The sequence below is a fragment of the Tamandua tetradactyla genome, chromosome 10 (genome assembly GCF_023851605.1).
Source record: "Tamandua tetradactyla isolate mTamTet1 chromosome 10, mTamTet1.pri, whole genome shotgun sequence".
NCBI classification, from domain to species: domain Eukaryota; kingdom Metazoa; phylum Chordata; class Mammalia; order Pilosa; family Myrmecophagidae; genus Tamandua; species Tamandua tetradactyla.
Genome location: NC_135336.1, coordinates 22,717,053 through 22,738,402, shown reverse-complemented (window position 1 = coordinate 22,738,402; position 21,350 = coordinate 22,717,053). Strand labels below are relative to the sequence as shown.

General features: G+C 40.9%; 2 protein-coding genes across 6 annotated transcripts in view; one reads left to right on the top strand and one right to left on the bottom strand.

Annotated features, from left to right (window-relative positions):
• Positions 1-5,663, bottom strand: part of HSPBAP1 (HSPB1 associated protein 1) — a 101,147-nt gene extending 95,484 nt beyond the window's left edge. Inside the window, exon 1 of one of the 5 annotated variants that reach the window (XM_077118143.1) lies at positions 4,866-5,663. In XM_077118143.1, the coding sequence (XP_076974258.1) occupies positions 4,866-5,047 (182 nt within the window). In that variant the 5' untranslated portion in view covers positions 5,048-5,663. The other 4 variants (XM_077118141.1, XM_077118145.1, XM_077118146.1 and 1 more) reach the window with 4 other exon arrangements.
• A 444-nt stretch (positions 5,664-6,107) lies between these two features.
• The window catches only part of SLC49A4 (solute carrier family 49 member 4), a 118,400-nt gene continuing 103,157 nt past the window's right edge, over positions 6,108-21,350 (top strand). The window contains exon 1 of the mRNA XM_077118147.1: positions 6,108-6,731. Coding sequence (XP_076974262.1) covers positions 6,386-6,731 — 346 coding nt within the window. The 5' untranslated portion in view covers positions 6,108-6,385. The remainder of the gene's footprint in view (positions 6,732-21,350) is intronic.

The following is a 21,350-nucleotide window of genomic DNA, read 5'->3' as shown; positions in this document are numbered from 1 at the left end:
AAAGTCTTCTTGAGCAAAAGGGAGAAGAGAGAAATGAGACAAAATAAAATTTCAGTGGCTGAGAGAGTCAAGAGATTATCCTGGAGGTTATTCTTATGCATTATATACATATCCTTTTTTAGTTTATGGTATATTGGAGTGGCTAGAGCAAAGTATCTGAAACAGTAGAGCTGGGTTCCAGTAGCCTAGATTCTTGAAGATGATTATATAAAGGTACAATGTTTACAATGTGACTATGTGATTGTGAAAACCTTGTTTCTGATGCTCCTTATATTCAGAGGATGGACAGATGAGTATAATCAATTAAAAAGTAAATAAATAATGGGGGGACAAACGGTAAAATAAATTGAGTAGAGGGAAACACTAGGTCAATGAGAGGGAGGGGTGAGGGATATGGTATGCATGAGCTTTTTCCTTTTTCTTTTTATTTCTTTTTCTAGAGTGATGCAAATGTTCTAAAAAATGATCATGGTGATGAATACACAACTTTGTGATGATATTGTGAGCCACTGATTGTACACCATGTATAGAATGTGTATGTGTGAAGATTTCTCAATAAAAAAAAATTTTTTTAAAGGACCAAGGACTTGAGTAGACATTTCTTGGAAGAAGATAGACAAAGAGTCAATACGCACATGAAAAGATATTCAACATCATTAGCAAAATGCAAATTAAAACCACAATGAGATACCATTTCACACCCACAAGAATGACTATTATTAAAAAATAAATACAGAAAATAACAATGTTGGAGAGGTTGTGAGGAAGGTGGAACTTCAGTTCATTGTTGGTGGAAATGTAAGATGGGGAAGCCCCTGTGGAAAGCAAGACAGTCCTTCCTTAAAATTTTAGATACAGAATTACCATTTGACCTGGCAATCCCACTTTTAGGTATATGCCCAAAGAGAATGAAAACAGGGTTGCAAATAGATAGTTTTATACTAATGTTTGTAATAACATTATTCATAATAGCTAAAAGCTGGAAACAGTCCAAGTATCCATCAATGGATGAATGGATAAACAAGGTGTGATATACATACACAATAGAATATTATTTGGTCATAAGAAAAAATGAACTTCTGAGACATGCTTCCACATGCAAGAACTTTCAAAACATTAGGCTCAGTGAAATAAGCAAGACAAATAAATAAGGACAGAAATTGTATAATAATCCCTTTTATGGAACAGATAGTAACAGCAAGTATGCAGAGATAGAAAACATTACAGGTTACCTGGGAGGGGGGTGGGAGAGCAGGTAAGGGGCACTATATATATTTATATATATAAATACAAATATATATATATATATATATATAACCATCATTGTGAGCAGCTTTATATGAAGTTTTGTCTAAGTGCAGGAAGCAGCCTGTTGCCTTTCTCAGGGTAAAAGTCTAGAATTTTTGTTCCCCTCCTGTGTAGAAAGAATTAAAACAAAATAAAAAATTTTAAAAAAAGAAAAGAAAATAACGTCTATTCAAGTTCTCTGCCCTCAAACTATCCCTAATATCTGTGAGTCCTGCTACATTCTTTGAGGCCACATTACCTCCTCTTCCCCAGCTACATGTTTGATACTTTTTTATATTATCCTCCCATACTTAAAATCTATGCATTTATATTAAAACTCAATATTGCTTCCAACCACTTCCTCTTCTACATTCCTAACTGACACCCAGTTACTCAGGCAGGGAAATCTTCACGATATCTCCAATTTCCTTTGTTTCAACAGCAATCACCACGGCCAGCAGTTTCTGTTAATAAAAAGGATTACCATTTGTTGAATGCCTAATTCCTGCCAGATACTATGTTAGATGATCTACATATATTATCTCTAATATTCATGATATCATGCATTTCATAGATGAGGAAACTGAGGCTCAGAGGGGCTAGATTGTTTTCCAGTCTATTCCCTCTACAGTTAGAATAATCTTGAAACCAAATCTGATCATGTTACTTTTAGGCTTAAAGTCCTTCAAAGGCTTCCCATTGCTTTAGGGTATAGTTCAGACTTCTAAACTTGACAAAAAGGGCTCTTGAGGATCCCCTCTTCCCTCAGTATGCCTCACATCAACTTTTTTCAATTCCTGGACCATGCTATGTTCTCTCTCTTCTTGTTTCTGGACTTGGCCCAGAGTTCCCTTATTCATTTACTCAACAAATACGTATTAAGTGCCCACTATGTGCCTGGCAATATAGCTATGCTGGGTACGTGGTAGTGAATGAAACAAAGCTCCTGCCCTCGAGGTACTTAAGTTCTAATAGAAGAAACAGATAAAAAACAAGTAATTACAGATAGCAATAAGTAATGAAGGAAGAAGGATGCTACATTATAAAACATCTAGGGTTGTAAAATAAGATGACTATTTTAAATAAGTTGGTCTTCAAAAAAATAAAAAATAAAAATTAAATAAGTTAGGACAGTGCACTGATGGCTCAGTGGGAGAATTCTCGCAGGCTGTGCCAGAGACCTGGGTTCGATTCCCAGAGCTTACCCATGCCCCCTCCCCCAAAACTAAGTAAGCTGGTCAGGTAAGGTCTGAGGACATGAAATATTTTGAAACCTGAAGATTAAGACCATGGTTTTGAGTTTAGATTTTAGTCTAAGTCCAGTAGAAAACACGGAATTTTTTTTTTTTAGCAAGACGGTGTCTTTCTCCCCCTGCTGAATGGAAAAGGGATTGGACCGGCACAAGACAGAACAAAGGAAAAGAAATCAAGAAGATATAATAGTAGTATAGATGAGAAATAAGGATGATCGAACTATGGTTTGATAGTGAAGGAAGATAATAGTCAACAGTATGGGTGCAGAATTAATTTGCAAATCATTAGCTGAAAATTAAAAAGAAATAGAGAGAAGCTATAGCATTTAGGGAATTGTCATTGGATAAAGTTAGAACATAGGTTTACCAGAGAAACAGGATCAGAAGGATCTCAGGCCCATGCTGGGTTATTATGCAATAGGTTAGCCCTTTTCATTTTATAGTATCAATCTGTGCAGCTATGTGACTTTTTCAAGAAAAGTTCGGCCATATAGGTGCAGACATAAAGAGGGCAGAAGGATGGATTCATCAGAGTAGGAGTTCTTCCAGAAGAACAAAATGCAGGGTGAGGGCAGGCCACAATGGCTCAGCAGGCAGAGTTCTCACCTGCCATGCTGGAGACCTGGGTTCAATTTCCGGTGCCTGATCATGCCAAAAAAAAATGCAGGGAGAGAGGGAGAAGAGATTAGTGTGTATTTTTAAGAGAGATATAATAATCAACAATGGTATGTACTCTAAGCTGGATAAGAGGGTATAGAGGACAGTAAAATGGAAGAATCAATAGATTAGAGGTCTAGATGAAGTTCAAGAATTGTCTCCCTAGGATATAAGAGCAAGTTATAAAGGCAGGAGATTGTGAAAGTTACTATTTCTCTGTTCAGAAAGGTCATCTCTCTAACCTGTATTTGTAGGGTGATACTTGTCTACTTTTTGAATCCTAGCTTAGAAGTCACTTTTTCCAAGAACTCTTTTCTGACCTCTAAAGTCCAGGAATAACACCACTCCTGAGTCCTTCTCCTTTTATAGTATTTATAACACCTATTATAAATCAATGTGCAACTTCCCTACTAGTCTGTAAGCTCTGGGATAGCAATAATCACATGTATTTAGGTCATAACGTGTATATAATGAACTAGAGTCAAAAGATTCTGAAGATGGAGAAACCATTTGGGTTATTTCACAGCTAGTGAGTAAAGAGCCACAATTCAAATCCAGGTAGTCCTAACTCCAAAGCCTTTAAACCTACCACTACACCTCATTGCCTTCTTTTCTTTCCCACTGTCATCACCGTAAACACCTTGCTGAGGCACTTGTTCCCCTTATCTAAATAACCTAAGAGGTTTCTGCACCCTCAGGACCCCAACTCCAATCTTTCTATGCATGACTGCCAATAAAGTATAGGTCAAAACACATAATTTTTCTTCCCAAAAAACCCCACAACTTTAACGGTCCCCATTGTCTCCAAAGTTTCTCACCCTGGCATTCACAATACATCATAATTTGGCCCCAACAACCTCTCCAGTTTTCTCTCTCATTACCTTCTCCTACATTATTCTACACTCTAGGATAACCTGACCATTTACCCTTCAGACACATTCATCCAGTGCTTTTCTGCTCTGAGTCTTTCCATATCCTCCTATCCCCTAACCTGAGTTGGTCAAAATCTCATCCAATCACAAATGTCCACCTTCATATACTCCCTCCTTGAAGCACTTATGTTTCCCCCACTGGGATCTCTCTTCCTCTTTTAAGCCCTTAACAAGTGATTACATATTAGTCGTTCTTTTTACCTTTCTAGGCTGCTTTACTCAATTGTGAGTTCCTTGAGAAAATACATCCCAAAGTATCTGGCCCTACTAGCAATGTCCAGAACAGAACCATGCACGGAGCAGTCATTCAAAAACGTGAACAGGGAGCTCAAGCTCATGGGCCTCCAAACCTCACCTGTTCTCTCAACCAGCGGTTTCATAAAATTCGAGCAAAAGCTCATAATTCCTCTTCGCAAAAGTTCCAGATATCTCCGTTTAGCTCAAGGGTGGTATCCAATCTCACAATTTTAATTTTAATCCTCTAACATTCATAACACACTTACAGGTGAAACAGCACTGGTAGGATGCGACTGTACAAGGATCAAAAATCTGATACAATTCGAAAAAAGACAAGTTCATTAGAAAACAAATCATTTTCTTCATAGCTCAGTGCAAGGACTGGAACATCCTCGGAAACCTGGGACTGGGGCTCAACCAAAAGGCCACACGAGAGGAGCCAAGAGATTCAGTTGGCACAAGGTTTGTACTCAGGGTCTGATCTCAGCTTAGCACCTACCTTCTTTCCCTCCAGCTCCAGCTGCAAGGGCGGTATCCGTGGTCTCGTCCGAACCTGCAGCCATGACTCCCACGAGAGGGGCTCCGTGGTGGGAGAGCGAGCAGCAAAACTCCGGATTCAAAGCGGCGGACAGGAAGGACTCCTAGCCATTCCACGAGTCTTCCCCGGAAGTCCCCGCCCATCGGAGGTCACGTGTCGGTCGCTGGGCCCGGCCAAGCGGGTTTGTTTTCTTTTTCTGTCATTGAAATGCAGACACGTGGTCTCTGTTGTGACACTGTAGTGTTCGTTCAGTGTCTTTTTTTTTTTTTCCTGGCTTAGTTTCTTTTTCTCTTCTTTTTTTCCTTTTCCATCCCACAGTATTGGAGTTTTAGGGGATGCTTTGCTTTCTTTATGGGGCTCTGGGCAGTGAAATGTGTCTGAGTTTGGTTACACTGCAGCCGTGGATAGCTCATGCTCCTCTGGCCGTAATGTGACTCCCTTCGGTTTTCCTGGCTGCTCGCGAATACGAACCTCAGTCAACGTGCCCTTTAACTGTTCCCCATGATTCAATTTCTGACCTAAAAAGTCAAGTAGCTTGACTAAGGTTTTAAGGACATAAATCCAGAGATGTCAGGCTCCTAGATTTGCATATAGAAATTAACAAACGACTGCCTGATTGAGAGATCAACAATCCCCACCTTTCTTCTCATTTCCTATTTCTCTGGTCAAAACCATAAAAACTAGAGATGGATCTAGGACACCTCTTTGGCAGAAATTTTTCAGCCTTAATCAACACATCTTTAATGCTAGCCTGAGTTGCAGTCAAAATAGGTAGAAAGATACACACACGTACCTGTACACACACACATATCAAATTGGTGAGCTTAAAATCTCACTGAGTATGTAAGGCACAAAAAGCTGATAAAACTAGGTAGTACTTATTTCACGTTAAAAAAATACACAAGAAGTGGTTCTCCTGCGACAAATCCCTCGGTCCCCACTACACCTCACTCTTATACTATGTCCCTCTATTGTTTCTGTAGTTATAAACCCAACAAAAATAAGAAAAAAACCGATATAGAAGCAAACATTAGATTAAATGACCTGAGGTCGCCGAGTTGTTTATTAGGGACATGATGTACACTTGGGCCGCTTCCTTCTCCAGCCCAATCCGGGAGTGCTTGCCCAACCTCCTCTAATATAGCCTATTCAGGAGTTTGTTTTCCTTAGGGCTCAGCCGCCCTCCTCCCTGTCTTTTCATTTCCTTGCTGTCCTCCCACTAGCACTCCTGCGCCTCTCCTCTCGCCTGTTTTCCCGCCACCATCCCCCCACCCACAGAGAGGCGGCCTCTGGACCACCCCTGCCTCCTCCCCGCCTCCCGGCCCCTGGCCCTCTCGAGCCGCGCAGGCGCACCAGCCTGGTCCCGGCCGAGGGCGACCCGAGCAGCTTCAGCCTCCACCTCCTGCAGCCTCACCCCGGCCGGGCTGTTCCGCGGCGACTGGGACCGAGCCGGGCCGGAGCCCCGCGGGCCGCGTGTTGCCATGGGCTCAGGGTGGAGCAGCGAAGAGGAGCGGCAGCCGCTCTTAGGGCCAGGGCACGGGCCTAGGTCGGGAGCTGTCTGGAGAAGCCGGGAGGCGGCGGTGGCCGCGGCTCTGCCCGCGGTTGCCCCGGGCCCCGGGCGGGTGTACGGACGCCGCTGGCTGGTGTTGCTGCTGTTCTCGCTGCTCGCGTTCGCGCAAGGCCTGGTCTGGAATACCTGGGGCCCCATCCAGAACTCGGCGCGCCAGGCCTACGGCTTCTCCAGCTGGGACATCGCGCTTCTGGTGCTCTGGGGGCCCATCGGCTTCCTCCCCTGTTTCGCCTTCATGTGGCTCCTGGACAAGAGAGGTGAGGGGGTCAGGGGAGCGCGGGCTGGCGCTGACTCTGCTTGCGGAGTCCCGAGCCCGCTTGGTCACCGAGCCCACGAGCCGCCTCCCTTCGGCGCATCGTAGGGATCGTGTGAGGTGGCAGAGTGTTGTTGGCATCCCATTCTTAACTTAAGAGCTCTCTCCCTAAAGCGACAAATATGGGAAGCGTCTTTGAAAATATTTGTATCTTTGTTAAGGCTGCCGATTGTGCAATACCAGGGGTTAAGCGATCGCTAAATGTTCAAGTTTTTACATATTGTGGATATCAGAGCATCCCCATGCACGTGTTATGTATGGTTTCTACACCTGACAAAAATAACCGATGCTTTGGTCCAAAATAGTTTGGGGTTGTTGAGGGTGAAAGGTCAGGAAATAGACTGATGATACCTACATTTAAGGGAGTAATGAGTAAGCTTTGCATAATAGATGACTCCAGCTCAGGAAAAGGTATTGGGAAACTCACATCTGACGCTTTGGTTTCTTGGGAAGATGGTGCATGGCAGCCTTTAAAGTATGTGTGTGTGTGTGACTAGGTAGCTTTCTAGTTGAGATTTATGACTCTCGGATAAAGCTTACAGGTGAACAAAGACTCTCATAGAGGGATGCCTTATAGAGACATCTCAGTTTACCACTTGCCAGGGTGATTTTCTGAGAAAAAAAAAAAAGCCTCAGGATTGATTGGTACGGCATCGGACTATACCGTGTGAGTATAGGTAAATGATTGCTAGCTATGTACTGCACCTTCAAGAGGCTGTTGTGCAAGATTTTAGGTTTGTCGATTGAATAATGGTTGAGAACTACTTGGTTTATTTTTGTTTTAGTTCTAATTTTCATAAGATTTGTTGAAATGTGTTCTTTAGTTAGATTTTGAAAATGAAGTGTAGGTAGGTGTAGATTTGTAATAGTCACGTACACAGCACTCAAATAGTTGTGGTTAAGAGTGTAGAATAGCAGGATCCTATTAGTAGCTGGGCTCCCTTCTTCCCTTCTCAGATGTACTTTATAGGAATCCATATGTCAAAGATGAAGAAGTTATTGACTGTGAGTTCAGTAATGATCAACTGTGTAATGTAGCTGCTAAAAGTTAGAGGACAATTTTAAATGTAGAAGCATAGTATACAAAAGAAGAGAAATAGTTTCATATGCGCTCCACACTAGTGTTCAGTTCTGAGCATTTCTTTTAACAAGGCCACTGACAAACTCAGATACTTTAAAAGTCGAGTGACGGGAATGCTTGAGGTTGCAAAAATCATGGTGTGTGAGTTGAAGAGCATTGGGTATATGAAGCTTCAAAAAGAAACTTGAGACAGAATGTAAAATATGTGAAGATCAAGTAAAAGAGGAATTAGACTGAGTGAAATTGCAAACAGCTATAACCGAAAGTGATAGGAGGAAGAACCGTCTAACAACTAAATGTATCCAGCCCTAGAAAGGCAAGTTTGACAGGTGTAGAATTTCCAGGCAGAGCAAGTACTTATTCATAAGATGTGTGTGAGGTGTGAAGTGCTAAGAAAGGGACTATTCTTGTACTGAGGTTTTGTTTGTTTGAGGGTTTTGTTTGTTTTTAAACCAAATTATAGACTTTATTAGAATTTTACCAGTTTTTCCACTGAGGTCTATTTTTTTCTGTTCCGGGATTCAGTGTAGGATCCCATGTTGCACTTAGTTGTCATTTCTCCTTAGTCTCCTCTAACCTGTGATAGTTTGCCAGTCATTCTTTACAACGTTGGCTAAATTTAGGGGAAAATGCAATTTTGTAATTTCTCTTCCTTATTTTTTTTTAAATCAGGAACATTTTTCAATTTTGTTCTCTAAATTTAGCCAACCTTATTTTTATGGTAGAAAAATGCTCATTTTTATTTCTCTTATAATTGTATCTACTGTCTATGACCAGGTAAATGAGGGATTACCTATTTACTTTACAAAATAAGTCACTTTAATAGTTCCTTGACTATACAGTGAATTCAGTTTTATATTTTCCATCGGTTGAAGGAACAAAAAGTAAATTTAAACATTTCCTCTTTTAGGAAATAGTTTTCCTTATCAATAGGAAAAAGCTAATACAATTTCATACATTGGCTGTCCTGCTGCAGGTGTCCTATCTACACACATATAAAGCAAGTTCTCTGCATCTTTGGGTACTGAAGTATTTGCTCTCTGGAGGGTAGGTAGTTGTCTGTCCTTCCAGCTGACGTAGGGCTCACCCAGCTTAGCGTAGAAGACTGGTTATCTCCCACAATGGGTTTAACGTCTCCTTATTCCTTTTTATTTACCAGCAGAGGAGAAAGAAAAGAATCATCTAGTGAGATAACAGGACAACCAAGAGTGAGTGTGCCCTGGAAGCCAATGAAAGTTTCAAGAGGGGGTTAGCAAGAGCCCAAGCAGAGGGGCCTGTTAGGCCCTAAATGTGTGCTAGGCATCAGGGATATAGCTCTCATAGAGCCTTCAGTCTGGTGAGGAGACCTGGGCAACAAAAAAAAAAATTAAATATTTAAATGCTTTGTAGTAAAATGAAGCAGGGTAAGAGAGATAAGGAATCTGGTTGGGGTATTCTGTTTTATGTTATTATATATGTGAGGGGATGCCTCATTGATAGGTGTGTTTGAACAGAGACATGAAGGAAAAGGAAGCCTGACATGTCAATTCTAGGGAAGACTGTTTTTGGGCAAAGGGAATGCCAAGGACAAAGGCACTAAACTTGTTTGGAATATCCAAGAAAGAGCAATGAGCCCTGTGTGACTGGACTAGAACAAGTGAGGGGGTGGTAGGAGATGAGGTCCGAGACAGTGGGAAGCTGGGTCATGCTGGGCTTTGTAGGCCATTGTAAGCATGATGGCTGTTAAGGAGTAAGGAGGGAAGCCCCTGAAAAGCTGTCAGAATAAAATAATGACTGCTATGGTCTTGAGAGCAAGAGCCAGAGCAGAGGGGCCTGTTAGGGGCCTAGTAGAATACCTCAGATGGGAGCTAATGGTGGCTCCAACTAGGGTAGTAGTAGTGATGGATTTGAGAAATGGCTAGAGTCTACATATATTCTGAAAGTAGACCCACCGATATTTGCTGATGAACTGGATGTGGACTGTGAAGGAAGGAAAGGACTCTATGATGTTTCTTAACTTTTAAGCATGAGTAATCTGGAGAAAAGAGCTGCAGTTTACTGAGATATAGAAGATTGTGGAAGGAGCAATTTAGGTACAGATGGCATGAAGATCAGGAGTTTTAAATGCTTATTGGATGCAAGTAGACAAGTTAAATTGTCATTTGGACATACTAATACAGAGTTCGGGGGAGAGGCCTGAATTATACATTTGGGAGTTGCCAGTCTATAAATGGTATTTAAAGCCTTGGGAGTAGATGACATCATCTGTGGTGAGAGGTATGGCTCCAGAAGAGATCTGAGGACTTGGCCCTGGGACATTCCAGCAGTTAGAAGTTGAGGAGATAAGGAAGAACCAGCTGATGAGGACTGAGAATAGAAACTTGAATTTAGCAATAACGTGGAACTCTCTGGATCTTTTGTGTCCTTTATAAGAACAGTCTCAGTGGAGTGTGAGGGTTAGTTCAAAATAAAATGCTAGGAGAAGAATTGGAAGACAGTGAGTGTGCTGGTTTGAAAAGATTTATGTACCCTAGAAAAGCCATGTTTTAATCCTAATTCCATTTTGTAAAGACAGCCATTTCTTCTAATTCCTATTCAGTACTGTATGTTAGAAACTTTAATTAGCTTATCTGTATGGAGATGTGACTCAATCAGTGCGGGTATTAAATCCAATTAGGTGGAGATTTGTCTCCACCCATTCCAGGTGGGTCTTGATTGGTTTCATTGGAATCCTTTAAAAGAAGAAGCACTTTGGAAAAAGCTAGAGAAGTACGACAGAATGCTGCAGAACCACAAAGCAGAGAGTCCACTAGCCAGGGACTTTTGGAGATGAAAAAGGAAAATGCCTCCTGGGGAGCTGGAGAGGAAGCTAGAAGATAATGCCATGTTTGCCAAGTGCCCTTCCAGCTGAGAGAGAAACCCTGATGGTGTTTGCCATGTGCCTTTTCACTTCACAGAGAAACCCTGAACTTCATTGACCTTCTTGAATCAAGGTATCTTTCCCTGGATGCCTTAGATTGGACATTTCTATAGAATAGCTTTAATTAGGACATTTCCACTGCCTAAAAACTGTTAACTTGTAACTTATTAAATTCCCCTTTTTAAAAACCATTGGATTTCTGGTAAATTGCATTCTGACAGCTGGCAAACTAAAACGGTGAGATTAGACATTTCTCCAAGAAGTAATACCATAAAGGGCAACAGAGAAATGGGCCAATAGTTAACAGGAATGTGGAGTTGGGACTATTTTTTGTCTCTTAATGCAATATCCTCATAGATCCAGCAGGAAGGGGGGAATTGATGAAGCTGGAGGGAGAGAAAGGAACTGCTGTATACATGTACTTAAATAAGCAAGATGGGATGAAATGGGATGCCTCCAGAGCACAAGTCAACCTTAGATAGGGCTGTTGACAGTTAATTCTTGAGTAGTAGAGGGAAAGATAGTAAATATAGATGCAGATAGTAGGTGATGGGAGCTTGTGAAAGTTATATTTTTCAGAAAATAAGAAGCAAAATACCACCTGACAAGTGAGGACAGGAGAGCAGTTATTGGTGGATTGAAGAGAGATGATAAGTTATGAAACAATTTTCTAGAAAAGTGGAAAACATGTGGATGAGGGAATTGTAGTTAGATTGTTGGGCAGCACTAACGTTCTGCTTTATTGGTCACTAATTTCAAGTGAGATCAGTCAGCATCGTTGTATATTTTCCTCCAGGCTGTTCTGCCTGAGCAAGTGCAGTTGTGGGCAGAGTTGGCAGAGAGAGAAAGATTTATCCAGAGATGGTACTAAGAATAGAACTAGGAGAGTGCAGGGCAAGAGTAGATGGTATGTGCTAGAGAGTGATATTCCAGTGTGCCATGGAATCTAAGCCTGGGTTAAAGAAGGCTAGAGATCATGGGAGGTAGATGAAAAAAGGAAGTAGGTTACAAAATTACCCATTCCTGGTTGGATCAAGAATTGTTGATCACTAGAGGGGGTGACTAAAAAAGAGGAGGTCTTGTTTAAAGAATGGGATGTTTGATATTGAATCTATGTCAGGGATGTAGTTATGTTAAAAATAAGATCAGAGAATGACTTGGATTATGGACAGCTGAGGTAGGCTAGGGGGCATGACCACTAGAGAAGAGATCAGGAGATGGAGAAACCAGAGTACTGAAAGGACCTTCTGTGTGGATATTGAAATCACCAAGATTTGTTAAATAGTATTTTAGAGAGTAATACTATTACCAAGAAATCTTCAAGAAGTAAGAGTGAATGAACTTGAGGCAAGTGTGTGATAATCTATAAATAACTGCAACAAGGAGAAGTGGTAGGGGTAGTATAGACTGGACAACAACAGGCAGCCCAAGACAGTGATCCCTATGAGGGATCTGGAGAAATTTCCAGACAGATAGCAGTGCAGAGGTGGGAAACTCAAACAGAGCCCATCAGTTTCTAAGCAACTAAAATTGTCTGGGTAGAGTATCAGAGAGGAGAAAACTGCACAGAGAGAAAGCTCTGGATCGAAACCTCTTGATTCTTTAACTAAGAACTGGTTAGCACATGCATGTGAGGAAACTTACAACAGCTGAAGAAAGATCAGCAAAAAGGAGCAGACAGAATAATTTCCAAAACTCACACAAGAGTGAAAACAGTTCATGTTCGCAACGCCAGGATGGCAAGACCTCTTAATACATAAATTAAGTTTAAAGGCTGCCCTGTTCCCATCTGTTTTAGTCAGGGTTTTCTAGTGAAACAAAATTGACCAAAGGTATCTGTAAATATTATGATATTTTTATAAGAATTGTCTCATGCAACTGTGGGGATGTACAAGTCCAAATTCTGTAAGGCAGGCTGCAAGCTGGGTGCTCCAATGAAGGTTTTCATTGAATTCCCCAGGAGAGGCTGGCTGGCTGAAGTAGAAATGAAAGTGCCCTTTTCTGACTGGTGAAGTCATCATCTCTCCCTTAAAAGCCTTCAATTGATTGGATTAAATGCCTCTCATTGTGGAAGATGCTCCCCTTAGTTGATCATAGATGTAATCAGCCATAGATGCAAGTAACTGACTGATGATTTAAGTCCAGGAAATGTCCTCACAGTAATGGTTATGTCAATGCTTGCTTGATCAGACAACTGGGCACCATCACCTGGCCAAGTTCACATATGAACCTAACCATCACAGTCCACCCCTTGTCAACTTGGCAGCTGTATGCATCACCTTAAACCATACATAATCTCTAATTAAGGAAAACAATAACAGAGATATTTTTCACCTAACAGTACTCAACTGTCCTGCATATAAACAGAAACACAGTAAATCCAGAATAGAGTTCAAGTCCTTGGGTAATATTCCTTCTTAAACTTGATATCCTATAACTTAAATACTACAACATGACTGATACAGCATGTCATATGATAAGAGGATAAGATAGAGAAGAAAACAAAGATATTTGCTTTGTGTACAAATACAGACATACTCATAACAAAGCAAGGAAGAAATATTAATACCTTCACAATCTTCATTTCTGTAATTGGTCACATGGACATAGTTCTTATTTATCACTACCTTCTTCCACTACCCATTCCATATTTCTTTTACCCTCAACAAGCACTTCAGTTGTCCATGGTTCTTTGCCTGGTGGGGTGACCCAAACCTTATTCCTGAAGCTTCTTGGCTATGGATAGTCCTGCCTGGATTGAGTTGTTGCAGTTTTCTATTGATTTTAATCATAGGCATGTTAATACTAAGAGACACTCTAGGGGATCTCCTGTATCCCAGGAAAACTCTTCTTTATTTCCATTGTGTAGTTGCAGTCCTCTTTCCCCTTGATAGTCAGAATCAGTCACCCCAGACAGTACAGTAATCCCCTTCTTGCCTGTTGATTCAGAGACATGAGAAGCCCAAAGTGGCCAGGTAGCAGTTTTAACCTCCAGTTCAGTGAAATCATTGTTGTGTCTCCTGGTAGACGCACTCCTCCTTTTGGAACTAAGACCTGTAGACCAGCAGAGCTTAAGGTTTCAGGGGCAAGAAGCAAAAAATTTTCTAGTGGATCACTAGAACAGTGAATGGTGCCACTCCCATTTCTACCCCTTGATTTCTGGACCCATGAATCCTGGCTATTGGAGAAACAGCACCATAGAGTGAATGCAGATTCAGGGCATATACAGCCTCTTGGAGACCATTGCTCCAGCCTGCAAGGTATTGCCACCTAGTTGGTACTGTAATTGAGTTTTCAAAAGGCTATTCCACTGTTCTATCAATCCAACTACTTCAGGATGATGGAGAACATGATAAGACCAAAGAATTCCACAAGCATGTGCCAGTTCCTGCACTTCATTTGCTGTGAAGTGGGTTCCTTGATCAGAAACAATACTGAGTGGAATACCAGGATGATGGTTAAGGCATTCTGTAAGTCCACAGATCGTAGTTTTGGCAGAAGCATTTTGTGTATGGAAGGCAGACCCATATCCAGAGTATGTGTATATTCCAGTTAGAACAAATCCCTGCCCCTTCTATGATGGAAGTGGTCTAATGTAATCAACCTGCCACTGGGTAGCAGGCCAATCACCTTGAGGAATGGTGCCATATCAGGGAATAAGTATAGGTCTCTGCTGCTGGCAGATTGGGCACTGAACAACCAAGCCAATGACTTGGTTGTAGCCAAGTCAGCCTTGGTTAGTGGAAGTCCATGCTGCTCAACCCATGCATAAGCTCTCTCCCTACCACCATGCCCACTTTGATCATGAGCCCATTGGGCAATGACAGGAGTGGCTATGGAAAGAGGCTGACTTGTATCCACATAATGGGTCATCTTATCCACTTGATTATTAAAACCTTCCTCTGCTGAAGTCACCCTCCGGTGAGCATTCACATAGGACACAAATATCTTCATGTCTTTTGGCCATTCAGAAAGGTCTGTCCACATACCTCTTCTCCAGATCTCTTTGTCACCAATTTTCTAATCATTTTCTTTCCAAGTCCCTGACCATCCAGCCAAGACATTGGCAACAGCCCATGAGTCAGTATACAAAAGCACCTCTGGCCAATTCTCCTTCCAAGAAAAATGAACAATATGTGATGTACTGCTCAAAATTCCACCTACTTGGAGGATTGCCCTTTACCAGTGACCTTCAGGGATGTCCCAGAAAGGGGTGGTAGTGCTGCAGCTGTCCACTTTCAAGCGATACCTGCCTATTGTGCAGACCCATCTATAAACCAGGCCTGAATTTTCTCTTCCTTTTATAAGGCACTCCCCCAAGAGGTCTTAACTGTGGGCTAGGAAAGAGAAGGCAATGTGGCAGGAGTGGGGACCATGGCCATTTGGGCCACTTTCTCATGTAACTTACTTGTGCCTTCAGGATTCACTGTAGTCCTATTTCATATATACCACTTCCATTTTATGATGAAGTTCTGCTGGACGCACTTAACTTTATGCCTGAATTGTATAGACAACATTGAACTCATGATAGACAACTTGGGTCTCATGGTAATTTGGTTGCCCATAGTTAAGCATTCAGTCTCTACTAAGGCCCAGTAGCAGTGCAAAAGCTGTTTCTCAAAAGAAGAGCAGTTGTCTTCAGAGTATGGCAAGAATTTGCTCCAAAATCCTGAAGGTTTGCATTGTTATTCTCCTATAGGGGCCTGCTAAAGGTTCCAGACAGCATCTCTATTTGCCACTGGCACTTCCAGCATCATTAGATCTGCTGCATCATATGGCTCAAGTGGCAGAACAGCTTATACAGCCTAGATATATCACAGAGCCTCCCCTGTTCCTTCTCCAGTCAAAATTAGTAGCTATTCTGGTTACTCTGTAAATGGGCCAGAGTAGTTTACCCAAATGAGGATTATCTTGTCTCCAAAATCCAAAGAGATCACCTAGGCATTGTTCCTCTCTTTTGGTCATAAGAGGGGCCAGATGCAACAGCTTATCCTTCACCTTAGTAGGGATATCTTGGTGTTGCCCCTCACCACTGGACACCTAGAAATTCCAGTGCGGTAGAATGGCCCTTTATTTTATCTCCCATTTTCTTGCACACAAGTGCCTTACCAATAAGTATAGAATACTTGCTACTTCTTGCTTACTAGGTCCAGTCAACATGATATTATCAATAAAATGGACTAATGTGATGTCTTGTGGGAAGGAGCAGTGACCAATGTCCCTGCAGATTAGATTATGGCCTAGGGCTGGAAAGTTGATATACCCCCGAGGTAGGTCAGTGAAGGTGTATTGCTGGCATTGCTAGCTGAAAGCAAACTGTTTCTGTTGGTTTTTACAAATAGCAATTGAGAAAAAAGCGTTTTCCATATCAATACCTGCATACCAGGTACCAGGGGATGTGTTGATTTGCTCAAGCCACAGTACTACATCTGGAAAAGCAGCTGCAATTGGAGTAAACTCCTGGTTAGCAGTAATCTCTGTCATCCTCCAAGATCCATCTGTTTTCTGCACAGGCCAAATAGGACAGTTGAATGGGAATGTGGTAGAAATCACCACCTATATAGCCTTCAAGTCCTTGATGGTGACACTAATCACTACAGTCTGTCTAGGAATCCTGTATTGTTTTTTTTCACATGGGCAGGCACCGAGAATCGAACCCGGGTCTTGGGCATGGCAGGCGAGAACTCTGTTTGCTGAGCCACCATGGTCTGCTCCCTGTATTGTTTTTTATTTCCTATTTTTCTAGATAGGGGCGGTTTTAATGGCTTCCACTTGGTTATTCCTTCCATAATAGCCCTCACTCCACAAATCAGGGATTTTGCCAGTTGCTAAGCATGTCTATTATAATTACAGAATGTGTCCAGGGACCCAATGGAACCACTGTGAGGTGCACCTGAACTAAAACTCCATTGATTTCCCGACATCCATAAGCCCTTTATTCTGGTGGACCACCAGAATAGTGACTTTTGGAGTCTCCTGGAATTAATGTCATTTCTGAGCCAGTGTCTAATAATCCCTGAAATATGTGATTGTTTCCTTTTCCCCAATGCACAGTTATCCTGGTAAAATGCCATAGGTCTCTTTGGGGGAAGGCTGGGAGGAAGATTAATAGTATAAATTTGTGGCAGTGTATTTTGCAAGTGAAATTATTGCCCTCCCCCCTACGTGGGACATGACATCCAGGGGTGACATCCCTGACGATGTGGGAGAGGACTCCTAGGGATAAATCCAGACCTGGCACCATGGGATCAACAATTACATCCTGACCAAAAGGGGGAAAAGAAGTATAATTAATAAAGTATCAGTGGCAGAGAGAGTTCAGATAGTATCGAGAGGCTACTCTAGGTGTTGCTCTTATGAAACTTCAGGTAGACCTTGCTACCTATCATAACCTACTAACCCCCGACCAGGACCATTCCAGTCAATCCTAAAGAACTCCTAGGGCAATATATAAGATTCCACAAGGGTTCCAGGCACTAGAGTAACTTTTCAGAAACCTACAACCTCCAGAGGGGTCCCTGGTCCAGATAAGTCCTGAAACCTAGCCCAGCATCTCCAGAACATCACATGGGTCTGGACATCATCTCCCTACCCTGTATTAGTGACAGACCCTCCCAATATCAAAAATTAGAATTGCCATAGCCCAAACACTCCTAGAGAGGTATGAAAAGATCAAAGGTGATGGTGGAATTATACATAGAAGATAGGACTTAACAAATGAATATGAATGCTGAATCATTAAATTGATATCTCTTTTAGTCTCCAGTATTTTAGAGCAGCTAGAAGTAAAAACTTAAAATTGTGAAATTATAACCCATGTCAAACTCTAAAATATGTTCTACAACTAATTGTGGTGCTGTGCTTGGAAATTTATAGCTTTTTTTTGTATATATGTTATTGTTCACACACAAAAAAAGAGAAGGAAAAAAGTCAGTTGTAATGATAAAAAATATTTAAGCCCTCTAGCCTCCTATATTCTGGAGCAGCTAGAAGGAAAAATCTGAGAGGTTCGTATGGTAGCCCATGACAAACTCTGAAATCTGTCCTGTAACCACTTGTTGAAGAGTGCTTTGAAAGTTATTGTTTTTTTATTTCTTTGCTTTGTATATATGTTATACTATACAATTAAAAAAATTTTTAAATCAAACCTAAGAATTTGAAACAAAACCCCGTTGATACCTGTCCTTCCAGCTGTCATATCAATCCTCTGATCCCCTTTACAAAAATAATAAAATCACTACCAAATGTTATTTAAACCCTTCTTTCCCTGCTCACTTACTCTCACTATGTTTTCCCTTTTGAATATGCTCTATGCACCGTCTGCACTGAAATTACTCTCATTGGGGCCACCTGTGTTCATGATGTTGTCAAATTCAGTGGTTAAACTGCAGTTCTCATTTTAATATAAATATAAACTACATTTGCTATAAGTCATTATGCTCTCCTTCTTTATACACATTCTTCACTAGTGCCTGAGGTTTCACCTCTTTTTATGTCATCAGAGTCAACCTGTTATCTCATGTGCTTTCCAAATCACCCCTATTGCCTCAAGGCTCAGTCTCAAACATTTTATCTTACCTATCTGGTCTCAACTAGTCCTGTCTTTAAGTATTATTCTGAAGACTTACAGTTGACTTACTGATATACCACTTGCATATATAACAGGCATTTCAATTTTAACTTTTCAGCAACTTAATTCTTGTTTCCTTCCACTCAAGCCTGCTATTCGGTATCCAAAATCTCTGGATTTACAAATTACATTATCTAGTCACCTGGGCCCAAATCATTGAGTTACTCTTCATTAACTCTTCTCTGACAACATACCACCAATCCATGAGACAAATACTGTTGGGAATTATCCAACAATCTGCATCTACTACCCCACCTACCCTAAGCCATATTCATTTTTTATCTTCGAAGCCTCCCAAATTATATTCCTATGTCTACCCTTCCTGTCTACTCTATTCTCCGCAATATAGGTATAGTAATCTTTTCAAGAGTGATCTTTTTTAAAAATATAAATCTCATCGTGTCAGTCTTCTACTGGAATCTCTCCAAGGGTATCCTTTCTCATTCAGAACAAAGCCCAAAGTGTCTCCAAGTGCCATGATGTGATCATGCAGAGCTGGAAATGTGAAGTTCATTGCCATGACGGGTTCTTGCTTCATCCAGTCCAGTAGACTGCTGTTATAGGAACACATAAGTTGGCACTGTGGTTCTCTCTCATGCTAGATATTGACTATTGTATTCTTTTTTAATAGATGTATAATCCTCAGTCTTTCATACATTCATTGTCAAGTCAATTAAATCCACCCATTTTTTATTGTTTCTTAGTATTTGACAGTAAGCAGCACAGGTGATGAAAAGATAATCATAGAGCTTACATTCTGTTTAATGCAATTGCAATAATAAAAGATTAAAAAAAAATTTGTGGCAGTGTAGCAGGGAATGATCCCCAAGGGGACCTGGTCTTCCCTTCATTCAAGGGGCTCTAGGTAAACTGTCTGAAGTCTGAGAATTGATGAAGGGGCCATGATTCCCTGTTTTATGATTCAAGTTTTTGTTTGCTTGCCCTTAAACTCTTCTGCTATTACAGACAAGTAAAAATTTAGTAGACTGTGCATCTATTTTACTTCTAGGTACCCTATGATCTACTACCCAACGTCAAAGGTCTTTTGGAGTCAGACTATTTTGATTGCTGCTTTGAGTCTTCTGTCCATTGTGGTAACATACCTACCTTGTTCTTCATGATTAAGTGCTTCCACTTGGCCTCTTCCAACTCGGAATCTTATCATCCCCATTGTGTTTAAGAGTCCAAATTTGGTGACAGCAGGTCCCACAGTAATAGCTGACCTACACAGAAGAGCAACCACAGAGCTCTTTAGGGAAGGTGGAGTTAGTCTCACAAATATACTCTTCACAGTCCTACTGAGAGGTGTGTCCTCTGAACATTCCTGGAGTGGGTAAGCAGGTCTTATATGATAAAGGCACTCTAACATTCCAGTTTCTCTAAGCCTTACCTACATTATACCAGGGCAGTTCTGACATTTCAACCTTAGGTAATGTAGGCCACCTTTTGGTCCATGTTTCTTGGATCCTTATGGCTGATGAAAACTGGAAAACAGGCAAAAATGTGATTAGTCTTGATAGTTTCCAGGGCAGATTGGGATGGCAAGGCTGTGACTATTTGGAGTAGAGGAGCTAGGGGTCTTGCCAGGAGTAAACAGAGTTCCTGTTCAGTCCATTTGATAGAATGTTGAATCTGAGGAAGGGTGGTCTTACCAGGTAACCTTTGTGACTATGGCTGATTTCCCATGTTTCTGTTGAATGTGCTTGATTTTTCCCAATCATGTTTGCATCCTGATTCTTTAGACATCTATTGTAGGGACTTCCATTCCTATACCATATAGTTCCCTAGGAAAAGGACTTATTTATCTCATCCATTGAAAGGAAGCTTCCTCTAGATTATAGGTGCAGTGTTTGAATATAATTTATTTTTATTTCCAGTCATGTCAGTTTTTCCCAAAATTGTTCTAATCATACCTTTAAGACCTTTCATCAGATGTTTTTGCCTTTACTGTCATCACTTGGAACCTGTTTATATAAAGATGCTTGATATGTCATAAACCTATTATTTTGGGGTCTGTATACCTCTCCTATCTAAGGTAAGTGGTTATCTGTTAATTATCTGGAATTTTTAATTTAGGCTTTGTCAGGATTTGGACAAGATGAAGAAAGCAATCTATTAAAGACTGAATTGAGTATCAACTGGGGTAGAATAAACAACATTTGGATGCAATTAAGAATAAGCAAGAGAGCCACCAAGCTGTTTCTGGGAGGCTGCTTTAATAATCAGCCTTTCACAACTTCTTCATTTTTAAATGTTTCTATTACCTGTTATATTGTCATATATTTGACAAAAAAGTATAATTGAGTAAAAAATGCTAATCTTCAGTGGTAAAAATAGGAAGCTTCGTTATTTAGACCACATGACCATATACAATGCACCACTGCTCACTGGTGAGCAAAATATTTAGGAAAAAATAAACATCATGTAGAATATAAACCGAATTTTGTAAAATTTTATTAACTATATCATGAGGCACCCAGTATAACTGCACAAGGAACATTTTGCAGTTTTAGGATATTTATGACTATGTAAGTACTTTTTATTAATTCCACTCGGTTGTCTGTGTTCATAATGGGGTTTAAAACATAGGTACTATATTAATAGTAGAAGTAGCAAATGAGCAGTATGCATGCATTACTTGTTATGGATAAGCACAATTTTTCATGATAGTCCTTTTGCAAATTATGCTACTCATATTCAGATTATTTTCTGAATTCTAAAGTTTCTTCTGAGTACATATGAGGAGGTGAGAGCTCAACCAAAGTAAATGGAAACTTCTGCAAACCTGTGAGGGGAGGGTTGCTTTACAGCAAAAGTGGGTTAGTAGGCAGCGGTTTCATTCCCCCTTTTTTTGTTGCATTCCTCATTCTTGAGGGTTGAGGTGTGATGACCACTTGAGCTACTTCCTGCTGACTTGGAGCATAGGTTGGGATTCAAGGAATGGAACATCTTA